At 51.1% G+C, this 23,198-nt stretch overlaps 10 protein-coding genes across 10 annotated transcripts; 6 read left to right on the forward strand and 4 right to left on the reverse strand.

Annotated features, from left to right (window-relative positions):
* Positions 1-7: 7 nt before the first annotated feature.
* On the reverse strand, positions 8-4,847 carry P174DRAFT_500327 (aminophospholipid-translocating P4-type ATPase DRS2). The gene is made up of 3 exons (XM_024830961.1): positions 1,503-4,847; positions 1,145-1,448; positions 8-1,093 (listed from the first exon to the last, which is right to left on the reverse strand). The coding sequence occupies exons 1-3, from the start codon at positions 4,424-4,426 to the stop codon at positions 245-247; spliced, it is 4,077 nt and encodes a 1,358-aa protein (XP_024687303.1). The 5' UTR covers positions 4,427-4,847; the 3' UTR covers positions 8-244.
* A 298-nt stretch (positions 4,848-5,145) lies between these two features.
* P174DRAFT_437125 (exosome non-catalytic core subunit RRP45) lies at positions 5,146-6,363 on the reverse strand. The gene is made up of 3 exons (XM_024826203.1): positions 6,139-6,363; positions 5,963-6,082; positions 5,146-5,906 (listed from the first exon to the last, which is right to left on the reverse strand). Exons 1-3 carry the CDS (start codon positions 6,300-6,302, stop codon positions 5,312-5,314), a joined length of 879 nt encoding a protein of 292 aa, XP_024687304.1. The 5' UTR covers positions 6,303-6,363; the 3' UTR covers positions 5,146-5,311.
* Positions 6,364-6,509: 146 nt separating this feature from the next.
* P174DRAFT_26090 (spliceosome-associated CWC15 family protein) lies at positions 6,510-7,824 on the forward strand. Its single transcript, XM_024821491.1, has 7 exons — positions 6,510-6,571; positions 6,626-6,648; positions 6,704-6,780; positions 6,830-7,114; positions 7,168-7,249; positions 7,300-7,470; positions 7,519-7,824. Exons 1-7 carry the CDS (start codon positions 6,562-6,564, stop codon positions 7,579-7,581), a joined length of 711 nt encoding a protein of 236 aa, XP_024687305.1. The 5' UTR covers positions 6,510-6,561; the 3' UTR covers positions 7,582-7,824.
* Positions 7,825-8,242: 418 nt separating this feature from the next.
* On the forward strand, positions 8,243-8,865 carry P174DRAFT_500330 (RNA polymerase II mediator complex head subunit MED22; the record flags this gene model as incomplete). The annotated part of the gene is made up of 4 exons (XM_024830962.1): positions 8,243-8,339; positions 8,418-8,482; positions 8,540-8,608; positions 8,683-8,865. Exons 1-4 carry the CDS (start codon positions 8,306-8,308, stop codon positions 8,863-8,865), a joined length of 351 nt encoding a protein of 116 aa, XP_024687306.1. The 5' UTR covers positions 8,243-8,305.
* A 263-nt stretch (positions 8,866-9,128) lies between these two features.
* On the forward strand, positions 9,129-10,077 carry P174DRAFT_437128 (dihydrofolate reductase). The gene has a single exon (XM_024826204.1). The coding sequence runs from the start codon at positions 9,225-9,227 to the stop codon at positions 9,975-9,977; it is 753 nt and encodes a 250-aa protein (XP_024687307.1). The 5' UTR covers positions 9,129-9,224; the 3' UTR covers positions 9,978-10,077.
* A 67-nt stretch (positions 10,078-10,144) lies between these two features.
* On the reverse strand, positions 10,145-13,155 carry P174DRAFT_467712 (chloride channel protein; the record flags this gene model as incomplete). The annotated part of the gene is made up of 4 exons (XM_024830555.1): positions 10,145-10,468; positions 10,522-10,908; positions 10,964-12,616; positions 12,637-13,155. The coding sequence occupies 4 exons, from the start codon at positions 13,153-13,155 to the stop codon at positions 10,313-10,315; spliced, it is 2,715 nt and encodes a 904-aa protein (XP_024687308.1). The 3' UTR covers positions 10,145-10,312.
* Positions 13,156-15,835: 2,680 nt separating this feature from the next.
* On the forward strand, positions 15,836-17,780 carry P174DRAFT_382384 (putative MFS transporter). The gene is made up of 4 exons (XM_024823118.1): positions 15,836-16,106; positions 16,175-16,601; positions 16,652-17,396; positions 17,465-17,780. Exons 1-4 carry the CDS (start codon positions 15,852-15,854, stop codon positions 17,595-17,597), a joined length of 1,560 nt encoding a protein of 519 aa, XP_024687309.1. The 5' UTR covers positions 15,836-15,851; the 3' UTR covers positions 17,598-17,780.
* Positions 17,781-17,956: 176 nt separating this feature from the next.
* P174DRAFT_500334 (SGNH/GDSL hydrolase family protein) lies at positions 17,957-19,541 on the forward strand. Its single transcript, XM_024830963.1, has 5 exons — positions 17,957-18,506; positions 18,578-18,617; positions 18,673-18,751; positions 18,802-19,192; positions 19,250-19,541. Exons 1-5 carry the CDS (start codon positions 18,368-18,370, stop codon positions 19,381-19,383), a joined length of 783 nt encoding a protein of 260 aa, XP_024687310.1. The 5' UTR covers positions 17,957-18,367; the 3' UTR covers positions 19,384-19,541.
* Positions 19,542-19,986: 445 nt separating this feature from the next.
* On the forward strand, positions 19,987-22,147 carry P174DRAFT_508919 (uncharacterized protein; the record flags this gene model as incomplete). Its single annotated transcript, XM_024831501.1, has 5 exons — positions 19,987-20,554; positions 20,595-20,616; positions 20,637-21,038; positions 21,110-22,065; positions 22,094-22,147. Exons 1-5 carry the CDS (start codon positions 20,369-20,371, stop codon positions 22,145-22,147), a joined length of 1,620 nt encoding a protein of 539 aa, XP_024687311.1. The 5' UTR covers positions 19,987-20,368.
* On the reverse strand, positions 22,106-23,055 carry P174DRAFT_447308 (putative isochorismatase family hydrolase; the record flags this gene model as incomplete). The annotated part of the gene is made up of 4 exons (XM_024828655.1): positions 22,106-22,787; positions 22,842-22,892; positions 22,949-22,964; positions 23,025-23,055. 4 exons carry the CDS (start codon positions 23,053-23,055, stop codon positions 22,265-22,267), a joined length of 621 nt encoding a protein of 206 aa, XP_024687312.1. The 3' UTR covers positions 22,106-22,264.
* Positions 23,056-23,198: the final 143 nt, after the last annotated feature.

Below are 23,198 nucleotides of genomic sequence, written 5' to 3' on the forward strand. Positions count from 1 at the left end.
CATATATGTCAGCTACTGGACATCATATTCGTATTATCCAAATAAGACAGATACTCAACGGTAGTGTTAAGCACGTGCTCACATTCGCTAACCTCCAATCATGACAAGATTTTCACATTAACTCGTGGAGAAGAGAAACAAACATAGCGAGGACTGCAGAGTCCAAGTAAATAATACAGACATGGGGCAGTATGGTGCAATGGACAAGAGATGGAGCTGTAGAAATAGAAAGAAACAAATCATGTCAAACCAGGTTCCTCGAACTGGTCATTTCGCCGTATCTCCCTCTTCCTCTCGTGGTATCATAAGCATTGACGACTCTCATCTGTCCGCCTTCATCGGCCTGACTGAACGCGTAGCCACGTTGTTTCCGCATGCGCTGCACTTGTCGCACCTTGCGGATTGCCTTCTGGAACTGCTCCATGCGAGGTCGGTAGTCCTGCACGTTGTACTTTTGGATCTCTTGCACGTGGTGGTAGTGTTGCGGGTAGTACATTCGCTTGGCGTATTTCCAGGCGTAATCGCGGAGAAGGCAAATGCAGGGCAGGACGACGGCCATCAGGTAGAAGATGGGTGAGGTGAAGAGCCGGGGGATCGTGCCATAGTACTCGGTGGAGAAGCCGATCGCCGGCGCCGCATAACCATACGCCGGAAGGAAAACGAGCCAGATGACCATGGAGCCGGGGATGGCAATAAAGTGATATTTGGTCCAGATGTTGGTGATCAATGCCGCTTTCCCCAGGACAGTAGCCAGGACTGCTGTATACAAGGCCGAGCCCCAAACCCAGTGGCCTGCCACCTTACCGTCTCCTTGCGGTAGATCCCAGAGGAAGATCAGCTGGGAGACGATGTAAAGCAGCAGCGAGTGGTAGAACCCATTGGCGATCCACGACCAGAAGCTGTGTCTCTTGAAAAACAATCCCTTCTGTCCAAGCTGGTATAGCTGCGGATAGCGATCGAGCAGACGGGCAGAGATGAACTGGTCACAGATTCCCATGACAAACGGAGGAAGCACAGTGAAGAAAACGTTGTAGAAGGAGAGGGTCCAGGATTCGTAAATAACTTCACCCGAGAAAGCATTTTGGAACGAGTACTATTTCCGTCAGTACAAGGGAACAAAAGCGTCTGCACAGGGGTTGCTTACCCAGAATTGAGTCATGTAAAGGGCGATATTCTTGTAAAAGGAATATAGGATGACTCGACTGATACGGTGATAACTCCATGCACCGTGAACAAGAAGCAGCTTCCGGAGATAACGGAATTGGGCAATAGAAACGTCTGCGGACCGGGCAGCCTGAAGACCTTCGACACCACTGATACCGACACCGACATGGGCTGCCTGGATCATTGAAACATCGTTGGCACCGTCGCCGATGGCCAAAAGTAAAGACTTGAGATGCCTCTTGACCAGCTTGACGACCAAAGCCTTCTGAAGAGGGGATACACGACTATGAAGGAATCAGCATCATGAATTGAGTAGAAGTGTAGAAGCAGTTACTTACCAGCAAATCACTGCTTTACACAAGACCGCCAGATCCAAGAACAGCTTCTCCATGTCCTTCTCCAGCGCAAATGTCAATGACCGACCATCAATGATGAGAGCAAGAGCCTCGATCTCGCCAGATGTGCCCTGGCTCTGAACAGCCTGTAGCTTCTTGGTCAGGTTATCCCGGGTGGCTTGAGCATTATCCTCATTGACAATCAGTAGCGTCATGTCCTCTGAAATAAGCTTGCACGACATGCCGATGTTGATTGCCGTTTCTTGTCGGTCACCGGTCAAGACCCAGATCTTGATCCCAGCCGTCTGCAGGGTGTGGATGGTGTCAGGGACGCCATCCTGCAGTCGATCCTCAATGGCCGTAGCACCAAGGAGATAGAGGTCCTTCTCGATCAGCTCTGCAGCCTTGTCAAGCTCATCGGCACGATTGCCGCCGACGGTTGTTGCAGCCTTCTCATAGATCTGTATCCACTGCTGATATTCTTCTTCTGGGATCTCACGCATTGCGAGGCACAGTGTCCGAAGACCCTCGGACGCATACTCCTCGAGATGCTGCAGAGTTGCCTCCACAATAGAGTTATCGGGTCCCAATCGTTCGAGAATAACAGTGTCCGCACCTTTGGTGTAGATGCGAATCTTCCCATCCGGACAGCGGAAAATGGTCGACATTCGTTTTCTTGTCGAATTGAACTCGCAGACTGCGAGCAATTCGTACTCGTACTCTTGACCATTTGTGGTGAACAACACGGACCGTGGCCTTCTGTTGGTGAAACGATAGCCCAGGACGGCGGCACCCTCTACCAAGGCACCCTCATCAGGAGAGGCGGCCTGGTACTTGATCTTGGCGGGGTCTGCCGCATTTCTTTCGGGAATGACTGTATGGCAGGTCGCTAGAAGAGTGAGGAAGTGATGTATGGCATCAGCGGACGGATGAGACTGCAAGTTCTCCTTGAGCTTTTTGAAGTCGTAGATTCCGGCTTCGGCTCCGTCGTCCGCTGTAGCGCGCCGGTCTTCAGGTACTTCGTCACCGTACTGCACACCGTAGATGCTACACTGCTTGAACTCCATCTGGTTGCAGGTCAAGGTTCCAGTCTTATCGGAGAAGATATACTCAATCTGACCGAGCTCTTCGACAAGAGAAGACGTCCTGCAGGTGGCGGGAGTGTCGGTCTTGTCGTAGTAAATATCAAGATCAGAATTGATCAAGAGTGCCTGCGCATACTTTACAATTTCGATGGTGACAAAGAGAGAGATGGGAACAAGGTTGGAATAGAGAACCCAGTACGTGAAGATGTCGAGCACGAATTGCTTGACCGGACTCGTACTGCCGTAGTAGAGATAGACAAGCTTCTTGGCCTGAGTTTGTCGAATGATGAGGTCCCCGACGGAGCTGACCACACTTAGAGAGACGAGAATGCTGACCAGCATCAAAATCTGGACGTTCACCATCCGCTCCACGGCGGTCCGCTTGATCGGTGTAGCAGTAGCGTTGCGCATCAGTTTCGTTTCGTGACCCGTAAAGACGACTATACCATGAATCCAGGGAGTGTTACGCAGGGTTGCTCCTCGAAGGAGAAGCTGATCTGGCGCTAACGGAAGCTCCTTTTCGCCCCCTCCGGCGTGCATTGTAAGAGTCGCTTCATAGGTGTAAAGGCTGCTGTTGGGTTGCTCCGACCGAATGCGTCCACTCAAGCGGCTCAGGTCAGCGGGACTGACCAGATGCGCGGTCTCGGGAATTGCCTGCTTGATCTTCAGATTGGTCTCACCGTCCAGGTTGGCAGTCTCAATGTAGCAGAGACCTTCAGGCTCGGAAGAGGCCAGAAGAACCAAGTCGGCAGGAAAGGGCTGCTCGGATTCAACGCGGACGATGTCGCCTACTGCCACATCGACCCATTTCGTTTCATGAAAAGCGGAACCCTTCAGAACCTGGGTTTTGGAGTGGTTGAGCGACTTGTCCGAGTTTCTTCGTTTGAAATCTTCCACCAGCTCCTTGATCGCAGAAACCAACAACACAATCAACAGTGGAACAATAGTGGTGTAACGATTCGTCGGGGACACACTGGGGATCTGCTGCAGCACGGCGGTGAACAAGAAAAACAGGTTGGCGTATTTCGAGAACTGCTCGAATAGGAACTTCGGGACGAAGGTAACGATGTTGTATTTGGCCGTGGACACATGATTGTCGACGAATTTGTGAACAGCATTGGCAGGCGGGTTGTTGAGCGTAATCATACGAGGACCAAGTGTCGACGGGTCGACCTTCCCCCGACCAAAACCGAATTTGAAGTCCGACTTCCTGGACTTTTTCTGGGCCCTAGGCGCAGCGGTCTCGTCGCCTTCAACACTTTCCACCTGCGCGGCTCTGGCCCCCGCCTCTGTCAGCGGGAGATCCATCTCCGAGTACTCAGGTCCCATTCCAAGCATGTGCTTCGCTCTCCCCATCAGGCCGCCTCCCAAACCTAAAATACTATTCCTGTCCTTCGCCTGTCGTACGCGATGGGGCGACGCCATATGGTCGTCGTCATCCATGTTATAGTACCCATGCATATCCCGGTCATCGTCAAACTCGTCGACCGAATACCGCTGATAGTTGCTCAGGCCGGATGTTTGCGAATACGTCCGAGACACATCCGCTCCGGAGTAAGGATCGCTGAGATATGCCCCCGGTTGGGCCGGAGGATGCGCAGAGTTCGATGCATGGGCTCCAGCACCTGGCGGTCCCCGCCCGCCAACAAAGTTATCGTAGGAGACGGAGGGACGCGGTTGAGGCTGATCAGAATCGTCAATGTTGTACTGTCGCAACAGGTTGTCGTCGTTGACCGGCGGGCGCTGTCCCGTACTGTATATGGGAGTCGAATCCTCCATCTGCATCAGGTCCTCATCGCGGCCAGCGGCTGGATGGAGACCTGGAGGCCTACCGCTGGCCATGATGCTTGGTGCGGGTAAACTCCTCCGTCACAGAGATGTTGGGTCCCTGAAGCATTGACCGAAGACTCGGGGAAGAGTGAGTGGGGAGTGGCTGGGTAATTTGGTTGACAACAACGGCCACGAGGTTGCGCAAGGGGGTTTGATCGGGTTTGAAAGGAAGAACCGATCGGATGAGGCAGATTGCGAAGGGCTGGAAGATGCGAATAAGGACAACAAGTAGCAAATGGTAGACTATTCTTGAATGCCTAGAGAGGTGTTTTGGGATGGGCGGCGAAACGACGTTGGCTGGTTGGCTGTTGCGGATTCCACTGGGCGGTGCTGACACTCGGCCGTGGTTCACAAGGTAAGTTAGTTAGCTGGCTTTATAAATAGTCAACAACAGAGACACGGAAGTCAATGTTCCTGAAAGCTAAGACGTTTGATAGAGAGGTTATCAAGAGTTCGAATTGGTTGAGCCATTCATTCCCCTGAGGATCGCTTGTTTTCCTTTCTTTTCGGGGGGGGGGGGGGTTTTCCCTCGATTTTACGCTTTTACCTCCTCCAGCAGCCGTTTTGTTCCTGCGCCAAATGAGGATGCGCGTCCACCGGCCCACTCAGGGTAAAAGCTGAGGTCTAAGAACGATCCTTTCGTCTTCAAGAGTCGATCCGACTATGATTTTTCTCGACATGATTGACAGGGGCTGCGGACGTCTCGCCTAGAGCCATGATGTGATTTCGCTTTCTAGACCGACCGAGACTTTCTGTACACGTGTAATACTGTAGAGATAGACGGGGAAAGACTTCAGTTGAGACTAATAAACATCATTACGGAGCTCTATATTACATCACATCCTTGGTATCATCACCATGTTGCCTTTCGTCGTTGTTATGCTCATGAGTATCGAGTCATCGGTCATTCTCCGCCCTTGATTCTTCCGCCATTCCGTTCTTTGACCTTTTAGCGGAGTCGGCTTGCAGGGCTTTGTCGATAATCGCATTGATCTCCTTGACCTTCTCAAGAGCAACCGACGACTTTGACACAAATACTAAGGCATCCACGGGGGAGCCGGAAAACTTGGAGACGAAACACACATCTCCGGCACTATTCATGCCAAAAACAACGTCCGCTTCCGAGGCTTGCTCTTCTTTCCGAGTTGCATCAAGGATAACCCGTTTGCCTTCATCAAAGGTGTGAAAGGTAACTGAAAGAGGTTTGTGCGTAATATTCAAGGGAACCGGTACCCGCTCGTCTAGCCCGTAGACAACCACCTGTCCATCCTTGACAACCGCATCCGGACGACGGAAGTGCTGCAGTCCAGCCATCACTCCGATACACGCGGCGTCAATGAGGTTGCCATCGTAGTCGGTGACATGGACATCGGCGCGGATGCTCCAGCAACTGACTCCCTTGAGGATGCACAATGACTCGGTATCTAAAGCGTTCGAGTGGCGCACCAGTCTGTCAAGGACGTGCGAGACGTAGGCTTCGAGATCTCCTTGTCTGATGAGTATGAATGTTAGCTGAATGAGCCGCCCAACACATGATACTAGCCATACCGTCCATTGTCCCAAGCTGGTGAGCCCATAGCCGTAAGCTCTAGGGCAATTGTGAAGATGCCATCGAAGGGACGGTCATCGCGAGGTTTTGTTACTTCTGAGGATATGCGCACAATGAGACTACAGAAAGGTCAGCCTTTTCAGAAACGACGCCGGATTGAATGAACAGAACCCACCTCGTCTTGCCCAGCTGCACTTTCACATGCCCATACTCTTCGGCGAATGTTACGGTCAGAGGACGAAGCTGGTCAGCATGGCGACCATCCAGTCTCACATCCTCGCGCAGAGCATTGAGGATGAAGTCGCGCTCAGCAATTGAGAGCGGTGCTTCTTTGTTCATGGTTGCGGAGGCGGACTTGGCCCCGACGGGGTCGAGCAAGACGGACTTTTTGGGAAATTTCTGGATTCTGCAGCGTCATTGAATGCAGCGGATCATCAATGTTCCAAGTAGGCCAATAATATCCATCCTAAGCCGAAAGCGGTGAGAATGGCTGATTCAGCTGGTAGCCTGAGGCCGCAACATCGACATTATCATCCTCCGACAAGCCTCTAAATCATTGAGCAGAAAACATACAACAGGCCATCCGTGACAGCCCATCATGACTACAGGTATGAGGAAGCCGATTGTGACGTTGCAGAAATAATGTGCTGACTTATCCATAGCCCACAGACCCACCTTCGATCCCGTACGTGCTCATCCTCACTATCCCCTTCCTCGAGCGGAGCTCACCATGGTTATAGGCGCAAGGGAAAGAGGCCCTTCGTGGACCAGCTTATCATCAACGACTTTTACCCGCATACACGCACCTCAAGACTCGGTAGGTCAACGCGTTATCAGCGGAGGACACTCCATCTGACTATTCCCAGTCAATTAGGGCAAGGAAGTGAAACCGAAGTCCGCCAACGCGACCTACGAGCCGAGCTACTCCAGGCTGAGGCGGCTCACTTTGCCAAGAAGAACGGAGTCCCAATCAATGAACCGGCCATTGAAAGCGCGGCGCCGAAACGTCTACTAGAAGGGGGCCCTCCGGATGGTGCAGGCGAAGCAGAAGAGGAGGACCCAGAAGCGAAGCGACGGCGGATATTAGAGGAAACTCGGGATATAGATGCGGACTCGGAAGGATCAGAAGATGACAGTAGTGAAGAAGAGAGGTAAATCTCCAATCCCCAGTCAGTCTGGCGATGGACATACTCACACGGTATAGTGATGACGAAGATGAAGCTGCGGAGTTGATGCGGGAACTGGAAAAAATCAAGAGGGAGAGGCTAGAGCAGAAAGAGAAAGAGGTTGGTTTCATTCGTTTGTGTGGTTTTCTACCATACTCACCGATTTCTAGGAACGCGAACGTGCTGCAAAGGAAGAGGAGCAACGAGAGTATGACATTGCCAAGGGCAACCCGCTGCTCAACCCCCAGGACTTTAATCTCAAGCGGAGATGGGACGACGACGTTGTTTTCAAGAACCAAGCTCGCGGGACCGAAGAGAAACGCGGCAAGGAGTTTGTCAACGTAAGACTTGTCAGTACGGGATCTTGAATGGCGCTAATCATATGACAGGATTTGTTGCGCTCCGACTTTCACAGAAGATTTATGGTGAGCCATCCTTTCGAAAGAATATGACGAATACCTCTAATATACCACTAGTCCAAGTATGTCCGGTAGACTGGGACTCTTCATATCGATACTCGACAAACTGGCGCCTGTCTTCACACTTTGATCAATATCTGGAGTACGGACGAGCTCCGCTCGACTTAGAACGAAGGCTGCGGGGTGGATGACTGGCTTGACGACCCTGCTGCAACCATGAGGCTTCGCTAGTATGATGGAAAGGAAAGTAACCCCACTGAAGCCATTCGGCATAGCCTCGTTGGCCTAGGCGCCCCTGGAGAATGGCTTTCAGTGGTGTACTAATCCCGGGTTTGCCTTGTTCGAAGTCATGGTTTGACGAGCGCTTGCAGTCAGCTGCTGCTCGATCATTATACTATAGTCTAAGCCGCTCCGAGCTCCGCAACCTATGAGATACACCAAATTTATGCCACATTCTCTGTATGCGTAACTCATCTACGCGATAGACCTATATCCGTGCTGCTAGCTTGTGCAAATAATTACATGACTACCCTGTAATGTGGCTGCCATTCAGCTCTTGGTGTAAAAAGACTTATACACTCCGTCGCATCACAGCATCTACAATAACGATCCAAACTGAGCAAACATGAGCGACGATGGCAGAATACTGGACCGCCATAACCCCCGCCTTCAACATCAGCGTGAGAAACAATATCACAGACTCTCTTCAGATGAACTTCAGACATCAACCCCATCAAATCTCAATTGAAACGCGATAATGGATTCTCAACCTTCATCTAAAGCCCTACATAGTGAGTTTCGAATGCAATTTCACCCTGTCCCTTGCATCTCGAACCTACGATAACCAAACTAATCGCATCACATGGCAGATCGCATCAATGCCAACATCTCACAATTACTGCAGCGGTTCGAGAATATAATGGCTACAGCTACCGTTCGTGCACTCTGGCATGACAGAAATCCGCAGTCAATCGGCTGACCTCTGTCTCAGGTTGAAAACACAAGTCACACAGCAACAGCCGTCGAAACGTACCAGCTTGACGTGGAGTCAACTGCGCTGGTATGTGTTATAGCACAAGCCGCTCCTTTAGTAGGGTACGAAGTGTTATGTGCTGATACGCGAGTATACGACAGGTCCGCGCAGCAGAAGATATTCTCTCCCTAACCCGCACAATGAAGGAGGCGTGGCTGTTTGGGAAACTCGACACTCTGGGAGAAGACGAAGCGGACGTGAAACGGAGAGAGCAGCTGGAGAGCAACGCTGAGGCTATTCAGAAGGCTATTGCGGAGGGTGGGCTGTTGAAGCCGGCGAAGTGATTACTTTTGGACAGTTCTGCTTTGCATGGGGATTGGCGTATGGTGTTTGGTTCGAGTTTTCCTAAGCTGTTCCATAGAAACTTGTAGTTATAGATACCCATTGAATCACTAGCAATACGAACATGGTAAAAAGAGACCTACCTCTCTACTTTCCGAAATGTAGTAGTGTCTGGAGCATACTCTCCATACCACTCACTCTAGTGGGGCAACCACGATAAACATAAACTCTTATCAAGCCATATCAGCTCCATTCGCGCAAAACGTCCAAACGATCCCCATCAATCAAATCCACCACCCACTCTCTCATCTCAAATCATTTTCCCCATCTACAACCACCTTCTTATACTACAGCAGCCAAAATGCCACCCTCACAACCCCTAACCCTCATCGTCGCCACGACCCCAATCCGCACAAGCGAAAACCTCCCCACCCGCCTCGGCATCGGCCTGCACGGCACCCTCCCCTGGCCGCGCATAAAAGCAGACATGGCGTTCTTCGCGCGCGCGACATCGCGGCCCCCTCGCCCCGGAACCACCAACGCGATTGTCATGGGCCGCAAGACCTATGACTCGCTGCCTCAACACCTCCGCCCGCTCGCGAAGCGCATCAATGTCGTGATTACGAGGGATGCAACTGGTTCTGTTCGGGAACGGATAATGAGGGAGTTGGAGGCGAAGAGGGCGAAGGCTGTTGCTGTTGCTGCTGCTGAGCAGGCGCAAGCTCAGGCTCAGAAACAAGAGCAGGCGCAGACAGATGCTCTCGTGAGTACCGGCCTTGAGGACGCGCTTGCGAGTTTGGAGGGTGGTTACGGGGCGGAGGGGAAATTGGGGAATGTATTTGTGATTGGTGGGGCGGAGATATACGCTTCTGTGTTGCGCATGAGCGAGACACAACCGGTGAGGATTGTGATGACGAATGTGGAGAGGGTGGATGGGACGGAGTTTGAGTGTGATACTTTCTTCCCGGTAGATGAGGAGCTTTCGACTGGGGAGAAGTGGAGGATGGCGAGTGAGGAGGAGGTGTCCGGGTGGGTGGGCGAGCAGGTCTCGTCGAAATGGAGGGAGGAGGGCGATGTGCGGATTCAGATGGTGGGTTACGAACGGATATTGTAGTGACAGGGGTCGCAGGTTGAGCGCTTGGCAATCTCATATACATATGTCAATATTGATCTCCGTATATACTGTAACATGCCGTCATGATGTATGTCCGCTGAAACGATTCGTCAAAAAGCCAACGCTAATCTACATGAAGCCTGTGCAAATGTCAAAGCAAAGTTCCTCGCCTCCTGTCCGAGGTTCATATACAGGATTTGCCAAACGGAAAGACAGTATAAAACAAGGAACGTGTATGTAGGGCAAGAATTATGGGACAAAAATGTGAAAGTAAACGCCGGGTTGATACTTGGCAGTAGGCTTCAACCCTATCCATGTGGGTAGAGATGTCTCGCTCATTCTTTCTCCTTGACATATTTGACGAATGCCTTCTTGTGAACCAGACCGGCGTACTGTCCATCGCGGAGAACGCACAGATAACGCAGTCCCAGCTTGGCGAAACATTGGTAGACAAGATCGATGGGCGAATGTATATCGAGAGAGATTGGAGCCTGAATCGAACTGTCAGTCTAAGAATCACAGCAGGAAAATCGAGGCTACATACCGGGTCAATATATCGGCGGAAGTCTACCCAGCTATTGCCGTTGGAATCCTCGCTGTCAACAACAGCTGAAGCCGTGTCCATTGACATGAGGCACATGGTGTGTTCCTCGTCCTCAATAGTGTCAAGGGCATACTCAAGGTCCGGAGCCGGTATAATACCACACAAGATATCGTTGCGGAGTATAGGGAGGCCGCTGTCCAGCTCACCTGCCATGAGCAGGTGCTGGAGCTTGGAGCGCAGTTCGGTTGCTGGCACGAAAGGCGATTCTGAAATATCAATCACGCGGCTTTTCCGAACAGGACGGACAATGTCTCCGAGTTCGTCCTCCGAGAGAAGCTGAATCTTATTGTCGAGGAATGGATAGGAATTCATATCAGTGAGCAGATCCTATCAAAGTTAGCTCGTCCTAGAACTGGGCAGTCATATTCGACGCTAGACTTACATAAATACTACGAGGCTCAATGGCATCTGCAGTCCATTTGGCGCACAGAACTGCCAGGGAAAACGGCAAGACATGGTCCAGGCTGCCCGTCAACTCGAACAGAATGACCGCCAGAGTGACGGACAAACGTGTTACGCCGCACATGGTGGCCCCGGCGGCCACCATTGCATACACTCCTGGAACAACGCAGGACTCCATTCCCGAGTAGACCGGACAGGTCGAGAATAAAAAGAAGTTTGGAAACTTTACAACCAAGAATTGCACCACATGGCCAACAATACGGCCCATGAGACCGCCGACAACCATGGAAGGGACATAGATTCCGGCGGGCACCTTGATGCCGAATGTCACCACCGTCAGAAGACTCTTGATCACGAAGGCTACCAGCAGATCGCTGATAATCTCGCCGATCCCGTCTTCGGTGGGACATAATCCAGTTGATGTCACGGACTCGTGATCACATGGACTTGCCAACTCGAAGAGGAGTTCGGAGACAGGCAGCTTGGCGTACCGATTCCAGAAACTGACCACTCCGGTCACCAATGCAACAAGAATAACTTCCAGCATTGGCCAGCGTTTAATGATGGAAAGTTTGCGAAATGATTTCGCCCACAGACTCGAGGCCTTGATGAAGAGAGCGCCAGCCGCTCCTCCCAGAACCCCAAGCAGTGCGAAAACGACGATTTCAAATATCTCCCAATCGCTTACATACCGGACCTGAAAAAGGACAATCTTGCCAGTGCCGTAGGGGTTGAGGAATTTCAAAGAAAGAGCTGCCGCGATGCAGCAGAAGAACGTCCTGAATAAAGTCTTTGGCGGGAAATAATAACTGACTTCTTCCAAACTGAACAAAACTCCACCGATTGGGGCGCCAAAAGCGACGGCGACACCACTTGCAGCGCTGGCGCTGAGAACCTCTCGTCTTTTGCCGTCGTTATCGTTGTACTTGGAGAACAACCGACATGCGATGTTTCCGACACAGGCGCCAATATGCACATACGGACCCTCCTTGCCAAGACTCAGGCCGGACGAGACACTGAAAACTAGCGCCAAAGTCTTGATGGCCAAAGTCTTGAACCCGAGATAGCCGTGAAGTACGAAACCGCTGTTGATGACTTTCACCTCGGCCACTCCGCTCCCCGCTGCGGAATAGTAAGTCATGGCGGGGCGCGTGAAGATAGTTGGATAATGCGTCTTCGGGCTAAGTAATGATGCCGGTGAATCGTCCTCGGAGTTGTCACGCTTCGTTCCTTGAGAAGTCCCGGCACCGAGGTTCTCATCTAGCGTCGTGAGCGAGACAGACGAGGGCACAACAGTCTTGGTGAACAGCGTCAGGTAGCATGAGATAACTGAAAGGATAACCACCCAAAGCACAAACATGGCATGGTCGACCCATCCATTGTCGGAACCAGACGGACTGAGAATCTGCGACCATGACCGCCACCCAGAGCAGTCCAGGGTGTCTGCACAGCAGCTTTCACGGTTATGGAACCATCTTGGAGTGCAAAATCCTTCTTTCAGATCGAAGACGAAATCCTCGGTCACGTCCACAAAATAGGCGATGGCAGCGGTGATGCAGCCGATCAACGCAACCAGAATCCAACCCTGAGCACCATCAAACGCCGCGAGCAGGCGGCCGCGAAAATCCTTGCGCTTGCGCAGTTCCCGCAAACGCGCCCATCAGCAATACTGTCATGCACCCAGTCAGTCGAGGTGAACTGGTCGTACCAGTTCCGCTCGTCAAGAAATGAAGCGGTCATTCCATCTTTGGCCGATGGTGGAAGGTCTTCACCGTCATCGTCGTCAATACTGCCTCTTCGGCTAAATCGCAGGGACTGCGAATTTGCACGGCTGTGATGTCGAGACCGACGTAGGCTACCACTCGTCAAGGAGTGTCTGAGATAATTATCAGGGGCCGGAATAGCGGAGATGCTGGTGTACGATCTTCGGGGTGTGCCCCGACGATTTTCGCGAGTCTTCCCTAACAAAGTCGTGGTTTCACCCGCTTCCATGTGGGATTCCAAAGACTGATACCCGGTATGAGTGTCGGACAGAAGGGAATGTGTACGCCTGAAGGCCGATGGAGACGGAGGAGCGGTGCGGGAAGCGATGTTTAGATATTCGCTTGCCGAAAGGTTCGAGTCGTCATTTTGAGGCAAGGGCGATATATTTGGAGGAACAGACCGAGGCATTTGGGGGATTATTGAAGCTGCTCTGGCTTCGAACTAGACACGAAGAACTGAGAACCTTGTTAGACTATAACCATTCCTCAGGCACAACAAACAAACACCAAAGGAGGACTCGTCTTGAGGGAACTGGATCTGCTCATATCCGACTTACTGAAAAACATATCCCTCTCTATATCCACCACAGGCCCTCGACAGACAAAAGAGGAACTTTAAATGTCCTGCAGTGGAATAACCAGTCCCACTTGTTTTGATAGTACGGCACGGGAGCGGTCAAGCGGTGAAGTTATCCCGAACCAACTGAGTTATCAACAAACAATTCAACAATGAAAGAAGTCTCAGAGAAGAAGAAAATGGTATAGGAAAAGATAGAAAGGGATGAAACACAAGTGAACGATAGCTTTCGAGGCGAAACTTCCACCGGCAAAGGTCCTGCCTTGGCCGATGCAAGTACCAGTAGATGCTTTTGACTCCAATTATCTAGGCGTTTCTCCAATCGTCGCTAGTGGGCTTGGAAGCAATCGTGGCACGGGCAGATGACCTCCGCATCCCGCAAGTCATGGTCAGGCTACAGTTAGCATCATCTGGAGTGATCATCAATGGAGAATGACGAGTCATCCTGTTGGCTCATGGGGATCATCAATTCGTGGTTGTCTTTCTTCCTAAATAGAGACGAATCAAAGTTGGATCTGTTGACTGTGTGGACAAGATGCTACAGCTGGGCTTACGATCAGCACCGGCCCGAAGGAGAAGCCTGCATGTGCATAGACTAGTAGCTTCGCTTGCCAAGCCTCCAGGGAGGCACCCCGTGTAGAACCTGAGCAGTAGCAGAGGTAGTGATGATTAACAATCATCCAAGATGCTCCCAATAAATGACTCCGTAAGGGTCTAAACGCGCCAAGGTCTCAAGCATAGACGGGAACACCTTGTTGAGACATCCGGTTTCTATCCGAGGTGCAGGCTCGATCAGCCAAATTCTAACAAAAATAAAACTAACAGGGTTCCCTGTCCAGTACGTCGATCACATATCTACTATGTGCCGTGCCACGGACCTGGATTGGGAAACCTGACATTGATAGTTTTGTGAAACCTGGACCAGACAAAGGTAGAGTCACTGTCTTTCTTACCTTCCTTACCTTTAGTTAGTAGCCTTCATGCGGGCAGTAGCAGCGGCACTGCTATTATTAGTGGAAAGCTTCCTGTATGTCCTGCATTATATATCTACTCCACGGCATGGGGAAATGCCAGACTCTACAGGACTATCGAGTAAATATGTCCTCCTGCTGGCCCAGCACGATAGCTATAATGTTGAGTACTGTCCCATACTCTTTTCATTGCAGTTCCAGGATTTGCACTTTTAATATGAACCGTACCCCTCTACGTAGATAGCTATGGCGAGGACATTCCAGGTTCAAGTATGAAGGCTACACCGTTGTGTGATTGGCCATTTGCAGTCGAATCTAATGCTGAAATCATGATTTCATCATTGCCAATAACTCTGTACGAACCACTCTGTAGCGAGTGTAGTGACCTTTGATTGCCCGCAAGGCTTCAAGGCAGAGAGAACGATCCTCCCCCACACCCCACAATAATAATCGTAGGCCTCTTAGAAACTTCCAACTCAAGCGTTTAGCTCGAATTCATTGTCCACCTTTTCGATGCTGCAGCTCGGAATTGTACACTACTTACTTCAACTTCAGGTGCTAGCCATTGAGCCATGGACTCAACGAACATTTCTGTGGACGAAGACACCACAATGACATTTCGGACCAACGAGCGTACTGTTTACTGCGTACGTCACTTCCTCGGCCACAGGGGTTCTTGGCAAAGGCTCGAACACTCGGCCCAAATGACTTGAAGCAGAAACCCGAGTCGGAGCTACAAGCTTCGTGTGGCAACTGAGGTAAAGCTTAGCAACGCTTCATCATGGCCACTTGGCGGTGCGACGATGGCCTCTTCAAGCTGTTTGTTGTTGATAATCAAGTTAGGCAAGAGCCAAGAGGATATAGGACTTTATCAGAGGCCTTGACATACCCCAGATCAAAAATTCTACCCCATATTCCAAGTGGGTCACTGATCTAGCCAGCGGGTCTGACAAACTGGTATCTGCGAGTCTTGAAGAACCCGAATCACGGAAACATACGTGCTCGAACTTCGAACACAGGACATTGCCCATCGTCTATCTAGACAGCTAGTCGGTATCTCCGTGGGGATTACCAATGAAGGAAGACTCCTGAGCTTAAGTCCCACATGAAACCGTTTGGTGTCAGATCGAGCTCTTCACTTCGCCCAACAGAGACTACTTGGGACGATAACTGGCTATTTGCTACAAGCTCGATAGAAACCAGATGCTGACGAAGCTCACTTTCCCCCTGATATTTGTGGGGATGAGTCCCCACAAATCTCTCCACGAATGTCCCTAATGTGCTATGTTCTCGGTGAGATGGGTTGCCTCTTGAGTACAGACAGATGGCCAGATTCCCCCACCCCCGGTCCAAAGCAATGAATGGACTTCACGCCTCATGCACTTCGCTTATCATTCCATCTGGATCCTCAAGTAGCGTACCCAATCCTACTCTGGCGCACTATAAACGCATGATCTTTCTCCGTCTGCGGTAGACAAGTCTTGACCCATCTTACTATATCTCCCCTTACCCCGAACTCTACTCTTTCAAGTTTTCTCCCTTCAAGACGGAGATATCATGCCTTCCATTGAAATGGCGGAGAACGTTCGCTCGTCTTCAGGCCCAGACACTAAGGATATTCTTCAATCAGAGAAAACAGACAGCGAATGTCTCGAGAAAGCAGATGACATCCATGCTACAGAGGCCGAGATTGCCGCTGCCGGTCTTTCGGTATCTCACAAAGAATACCTGATCCAACGCCATGGAACTCTTGACCTGGATCCTATTCCAAGCCCATCAAATGCCGATCCATACAACTGGCCTCTCTGGAAGGTATCAACGCCTTTGTCCCTATCTCTCTTCGCTCGGTCAATGGCTGACCTATGTCCCCTTTTTCGCAGAAAGTACTCAATCTAGGCCTTGTGGCATTTCACGCTTGCATGGCAACGCTGACAGCGGCATCCATTACACCAGCATACGAAGACATTGCCATTGAATTTGGAAAATCCGTACAGAGCGCCAGCTATCTCACGTCTCTCCAGATTGCAATTCTGGGTGGAGCACCTTTGTTCTGGAAGCCATTGTCAAACCGGTTTGGACGTCGACCCATCTTTCTCCTGTCTTTGATTATCAGCTTGATCTGCAATGTCGGCTGTGCCAAGAGCCCTACATATGGATCCATGGCTGCGTGCAGAGCCTTGGTAGCCTTTTTCATATCACCCGCTGCAGCGATTGGAAGTGCTGTTGTGACGGAAACGTTCTTCAAGAAGGAGAGAGCTAAGTACATGGGCGTCTGGACCTTGATGGTCACACTGGGCGTCCCAGTCGGTGCGTTTATCATTCTGGAAGTAGTCTGGGCTTCGTTAATGCGCCGACAGGACCGCTTATCTTTGGGTTCGTCGCCTATCGTGTAGGATATCGCTACATCTACTGGGTCCTCGCGATCGTCAATGGCGTCCAGTTCATTCTCTATCTCTTCTTTGGACCTGAGACCCTCTACCTGGGCGGCAGCGAGGAAAGTCTGTCTGCAGACTTCAAGAGTCAATACTTATCGTTCCGCCGGATTGATCCTGCTCCTCTGAGACTGAGCGAGTTCTATCACCCTCTGACCCTGGTGAAGCATGCCCGCGTGTTCATCCCCGCAATCGTGTATTCCATGGTCTTCTTGTTCGGTAGCGTTCTTATTACTGTGGAAGTTCCTCAGCTTTTGCAACTGAAGTTTGGCCTCAACGCCGAGCAACTGGGTCTTCAATTCCTTGGTGTGATCATCGGTTCGATTCTCGGAGAACAAGTTGGTGGTTCTCTATCAGATTTCTGGATGAACCACCGGGCTCGTCGTATTCAGAGAAGACCCGAACCCGAGTATCGTCTCTGGCTCACCTACCCCGGCGTCATTCTGACAATCATCGGTGTGATCGTCTTCCTTGTCTGCACACAGCAGGCAGCCGAGGGCCACTGGGTTGTCTCTCCTATCGTTGGCACTGCCATTGCGGCTTTTGGCAATCAGCTGGTGACCACGACCGCTATCACCTATGCTGTTGACAACTATCCTCAAGACTCTGGCAGTGTTGGAGTGTTTATCACATTCGTTCGGCAGATGTGGGGTTTCATCGGTCCATTCTGGTAAGATTATATGCCTTCATGCTGAACAGCGGTCGTAAATCTCCGGGCGATGGCTAATTTGTGGATAGGTTCCCCGACATGTTCACTAATGTTGGTGTCGCTGCTAGTTCTGCGGTCACCAGTTCTCTCCTCTTTGTTTTTAGCTTCCTTTTCACCATTCTCCTCCATGTGATGGGAAAGAAATGGCGTAATGCTCCTTGAGGCTACTCTGTTCATCTACAGCTGCTGGATTGACGATGGGTATAAGGTATGGAGAACAGATGGTCAGAGCAGTGATGTACATATTCTTCATCATCTTGTCCAAAGTTGTGACTGGGTCATATCTTTGCTCTGATGTATAAATGGACTTGTGTACATTCGAGGACAATAATGCCATCTGAGAGGAATATACTGAGGGGATATATCAGTTGAAGAGCACAATTGGCATTTGTAAGAAGCAAAATCTATAACGGACAGACAATGAGTGTGGGAAGCACAAAATGTAATTTATAGAGGACTGTAGAATAAGTAAAGAAATGCTTCTAAACTGCAGAGGGACATCTATTCATCTGAAGCATCAACATCAACACCCCTAGAAATGTATACAAAAGAATGGAACAACGCTGTTGGTGGATAATCCCATGCCGACAAACACCTTTTTGCCGAGACCAATAAGCATCGACCTATGAATCCACGAAAAGGGACGACAGTTTGTACCCCAAAACTGTCTCCGAAGCTCCGTATCCAATAGAGTGAAGTTAGTTCTCCAGCAAAGCTACGGTTCAATCAATTTAGCCAGACTAACCGATAAGCGGCCGAGATCCAGCGAGATTCAACCCCACCGCCGGCCATAAGAGGCGCCTCGTCCTTCTTGAGGAACAACTGTCGCAAACAGAACTGTGTGCTATTGAGCTCTAGTAGTGACTGATTTGAATCTGATCTGATTGTCTGATTGTCTGCGTGTTTGCTGTTTGCTGTTTGCTGTCTGCATCATGTCTAACGGAGTTGCCCAATCGGCCGAGGAGGCCTTGTATAAGCCGTACGACCAGTTCATCCTATTTGGAGACTCGATCACGCAAATGTCTTCGGATCAGAGCATGGGGTTTGGTTTTCAGCCCGCTCTGCAGGATGGTAAGGATTCAATTCCTTGGTCTCTTTTTCTTATGCTACTTGCGTGGATTGTCGATACTAATTCATTACAGCCTACAGCCGCCGCTTGGATGTGATCAATCGTGGGTTCGGGTTCGTGCTTGACAACTTGCAGCTTGCATAGATGAGTATACTGACTCCTGCATAGTGGCTATACCACCGCGCATGCGGTCAAGGTCTTTCCCAAGTTCTTCCCCAAACCGGAGACGGCTACTGTTCGGTTTATGGTATGACGCCCTACTCGCTGAAGTCTAGGCGTGGTTCTGATCGTTTCTAGACAATATTTTTCGGAGCAAATGATGCGGCCGTCCCTGGACACTACCAGCACGTTCCAGTGGAGACTTACAAGGAGAACCTGAAGAGGATCATCCAGCACCCGGCGACAATTGCTCAAAACCCAAGGATACTGATCCTGACCCCGCCACCGGTGAATGAATACCAGCTGGAAGAATTCGATATCGCAAAGAACACACCCCATCCCAGCAGAACAGTCAAGCAGACCAAGCTGTATTCGGAGGCCGCCCGCGAGGTCGCCGCGTCGTTAGGGGTTGCGGTGGTAGATCTCTGGACTGCGTTCATGACTGCGGCAGGTTGGAAAGAGGGAGAACCTCTGATCGGCTCCAGAGATGCCCCTAATAATGAGAAGCTGCAGAGTTTCTTCACGGATGGTTCGATCCCAGTTTTCGTTCATATTTGGCGCTCGTGCTGACCTTAATATGTTACAGGATTGCACTTTACCGGTGACGGTTATCGGCTCATGTATGAGGAAGTGATTAAGACTATCACAGCCAAGTGGCCGGATCAAGCCCCCGAGGCGCTCGAGATGGTTTTTCCTGGGTGGATGGAAGCTCCCAAATGATGTTGTTCCAATGAGCTCCTGGAATCGACCGGTGGTCAACGTACACCAAAGCTGACACGATCAGTAGAAATTCACATTATCAAATATAAATACAAACATTCTCATCGCAGTGATTGATCACAGATAATTGATGAGTTTGATCAGATGTCAGAAGCAATCTGGCATGGACCGTGCATGCTGTAGGAGAATAAAAGCGGTCTAGATCGTTGCCGGTTTAAGTGATGAACAGCGGACTTGTGATCCCCTCACTGCCCACGTCCCTTTGCTTCGTTACTCCGTCATCATCAGTCGTCTATCCATAACAAACCTCGTGCTCTAAGACGCATATATCTTTTGAGATAAAACCCGTATATCATCATCGAGATTCTTGGAGGCCTCTATAACTTCCTTTCTCGCCAATCCAAGCAATCGCTGCAAACACACGAGTTTCTCTCCAACACCCAACTACCCTGTTCTGCCTGCGAGAACCCCAATTCAACCGTAGATCCCATCCGTGGAAAATCGACAACTCGCTCTAATCGTCTTACAATAGAATCAAAGACCCTTCGAAAGTCACTTTGCTAATTGCTTAACCCTTGACTGTGCCATTACCTACACAGTATCCCTTCCGCCATCTCTTTCTGTCGGATTCCACGCCGCCCGCTTGACCACATTACGATCCGTCCTTATACCGTACAGAACCCGTGGCCCACCTGTATGTTCTGACAAGTGATACACGAAAATCAGATACTAGCAACTAGGTGGACGGCCTTACGGCCGTCTCACAGCATACGAGGGAGGAGGAGTCCGAGGGTTAAGCCAGCTGCCAGTTGACACTACCATACAAGACCGGGAACCGAGCAGTGTTGCAGACGATATACGAAGCTTCGGTGTGAGCAAGCGAGCTTGAGATTGCAGGATTCGGTCTTTTCTCTCTGCGTGAACCGTCTGTCGACTTTCGCCGCTCGCGGAAGACCTCTTCACTCCGGTTTCCATCTACGTGGACATGGACGCTCAGTATCCTTTTGCATCGCGCGACGACATTTGGCGCGTCTTTGAAGAGCTGAAGGAACTTCACGCTGCGCAGTTTGAGCAGGCGGAGAGGATTGCACGACTGGAAAGACGGAGGGATGAGGATGCGAGGCTGAGAAGTGTTTGGGGTCCTTTGTCACCGTTTCCTACTTCTATCGGGGTACCATTCCAACAGGTGCGTTTCCGCCTCCTATTCTTAGGGTACCATAGCAGATATTAATTGTTTTGCCCCAAAGATCCAGTCTTTCACGCCCCTGCTGACGCCTTTAAAGGGTTCGATCAGGGCCAGCATCACGGAATGGCGAATCCAATGGGTCTCGAGAGCGAAGACGAACCGAGAAGAGGGACATCCAGAGCGAATAGTGTCCGGTTCGATGAAAGTGCTATTCATGGTTACTATGGGCAAGCCAGCCGATCTACCAGCGAGCTGCCGCTGAGGACGGGGAGCGGTATGGGAAGCCATCCACTCACCGAACGCTCACTGTCCCACCGGTCTGATGGCCGACAGAGCTCTTCAGGGCATTCGCATCACTCTGCTCGGACGAATAGTCTAGGGCTGGAGACGACGAGCCGTATAACGGGATCGTCCGTCGGCGGCTCTCCTCTGATACCCCGCCGGGTCTATTCCTCCTTGGCCCCGTGCCGTGTGTCATTCGATGTTGGTTGACGACAAATTTCTCAAACGACTCGCTTCTGTATGCTGCTGCCTGTTCAGGATCGTATGTCTCGACGCTTGGGTATCCGATGGTGCAGAAACTCGGCTTGGAAGATCTTGTAACCCAGGAGGATGGCGTACGGTTCATCAAGCTTCCGATGTATCTCCCGGAGGCCAGCGTTCACCAGGCCTCGTCTCGTCCCAACAGCCCGGTTCCTCAGCTTCCCACCCTGACTATCCGCTTTCTTGTTCGGGATATGGATCCCAACGATCATTCCATTCAGATTATCCTCGGAAGTGATGTTCTTCGCTCCCATAATGCGGACATTTTGTTCTCTCAGGACAAGATCATCATGGTAGATGACGAAAGGAACAAGATTTCCATTCCCCTAGTGCGGCCGGAGGATGACTCTGTCTTCAAGTCTCTCTGCACTGCATCGGATCGCTCGCGCCTAGAACGCTCGACAAGGCAGGCTTTGGAAAAGGGGCCGACAGATGTGAGCGGTGATTCCGGAGTTGGGGTCATCGGAGAGCCGAGTCGATCGCGACGATCCACCTCTGCGTCTACCACCGCAAGGGCATCCACCGAAGAGCCAGATGGAAGTCGAATGACCCATTCGTCGGGTTCTCACGATGTGTCCCCGGTGACTGAAGCTCAGGAAGACCCGGGCAAGTCCACCTCGACGATCGACTTTCAGGCCAATGAAGCCGCCAAGCCTGAAACTGCAGGTGTCTGGAGTGCATGGAGGCGGGAGACGAAAATCGACCCGGCATCGTCCGGCGCGAGCAAGCCATCTCGGGGCCGTACTATGAAAGTTCTACGGCCGACTAAGTCTTCTACACGGGTGTCAACAGCGTCAAGCGGTGCCGGTACCGACACCGCGGCGTCTCCTCAACCGACGTCCTCCCGAGGGTCCCCAGACGAAAGCCGGGCTGGCAAACAGTTGGCTCCGAATCCTATCGGCGGGGCTTCTGCGTTTGGCTGGCTTAATTCATCCCAGCAGCCTAAACGCGTTGTAACAATGCCTAAATGAACTATATCAGGAATGGACGAAGGAAAATGGCGTTTTGGAACATGGATTGAAGGTCCGTATGTAGACAAAATGAGTCAACCACTAGCAATCAATTATATATCTTTAGGCACATGCAGCGTCGCCTCCTGACCATGTCCGTTCATGCAAATATCCAGACACGGTAGCAAAGGAAAAGGAGAGATCAAATCTTCGAAAACACCTCCATGGCCTCCCTCGTCTCCTCCTTCATCTCCCTGACCAACCCACTAACAGCCTTGAACTCCGTCCTGCCCGCATCCCCCAAAATCTCAAATAAGATCCCCTCACTACTCGTCACAATCGCCCCGGCATCCCGCAGCCGCGCAAGCGCCACGCCCCTCTCCTCCTTATTCATACTACTCACCCCATCCACAATCACATACACCCGGTGCCCGCGCTCCAGCAAATCCAGCGTCGTCTGCGTAATGCAGATATGCGTCTCTATCCCCACAATGATAACATCCAGCGGCGTCTCCCCGCCCTTCGCGTTCGGCAGCAGCGCATCGAGTTCCGGCGTGATCATCGAGAAAAGCGTCTTGTCGATGTTGGCGCGCACAAGCGGCGAGGAGAGGTAGGGCTGGAGTTCGGAGACGATGTCGCCTAGTCGCGGGCGGTTCTGCGTTGTCACGTAGACGGGGATGTTGAGTGCAGAAGAGGCTTTGAGGAGTTTGGTGGTTGTTGTTATCCTGTTTGTTGTTAGTCTGGCGTTTATGGATGAGGGGGGTGTAGGCTAGGCGTACAGTTTTGGGAACTCGTAGATGGCGCGGAATTTCTCTTGGAGGTCGCAGATGCTGGTTTAGCTGTGAGCACAGGTTATTCTGATCAGTTGGTGAGATGGGAGGCGTACAATAAGGCTGGATTGCCTGTGTATAGTACCCTCTGGTTAGTTTTTCAGACTGTCAGTTGGAAGGAGTCAGGCGTACGGATCCGGCAGGCTCGTGAGATGGCTGCCATTGTGATTAACTCGGCGTGTTTTTCGAGTGTCTTTGCTAAGATGGATGGTTGAGGAAGTCAATTGCTTTGTGAGCTGGAGACGGGATGGAATGAACCATAAAAATAAGAAAAAAGTATGAGGCCGTAGTTTCTTGCTGCGGAGG

Source organism: Aspergillus novofumigatus (genome assembly GCF_002847465.1).
Source record: "Aspergillus novofumigatus IBT 16806 chromosome Unknown P174scaffold_1, whole genome shotgun sequence".
NCBI lineage: Eukaryota > Fungi > Ascomycota > Eurotiomycetes > Eurotiales > Aspergillaceae > Aspergillus > Aspergillus novofumigatus.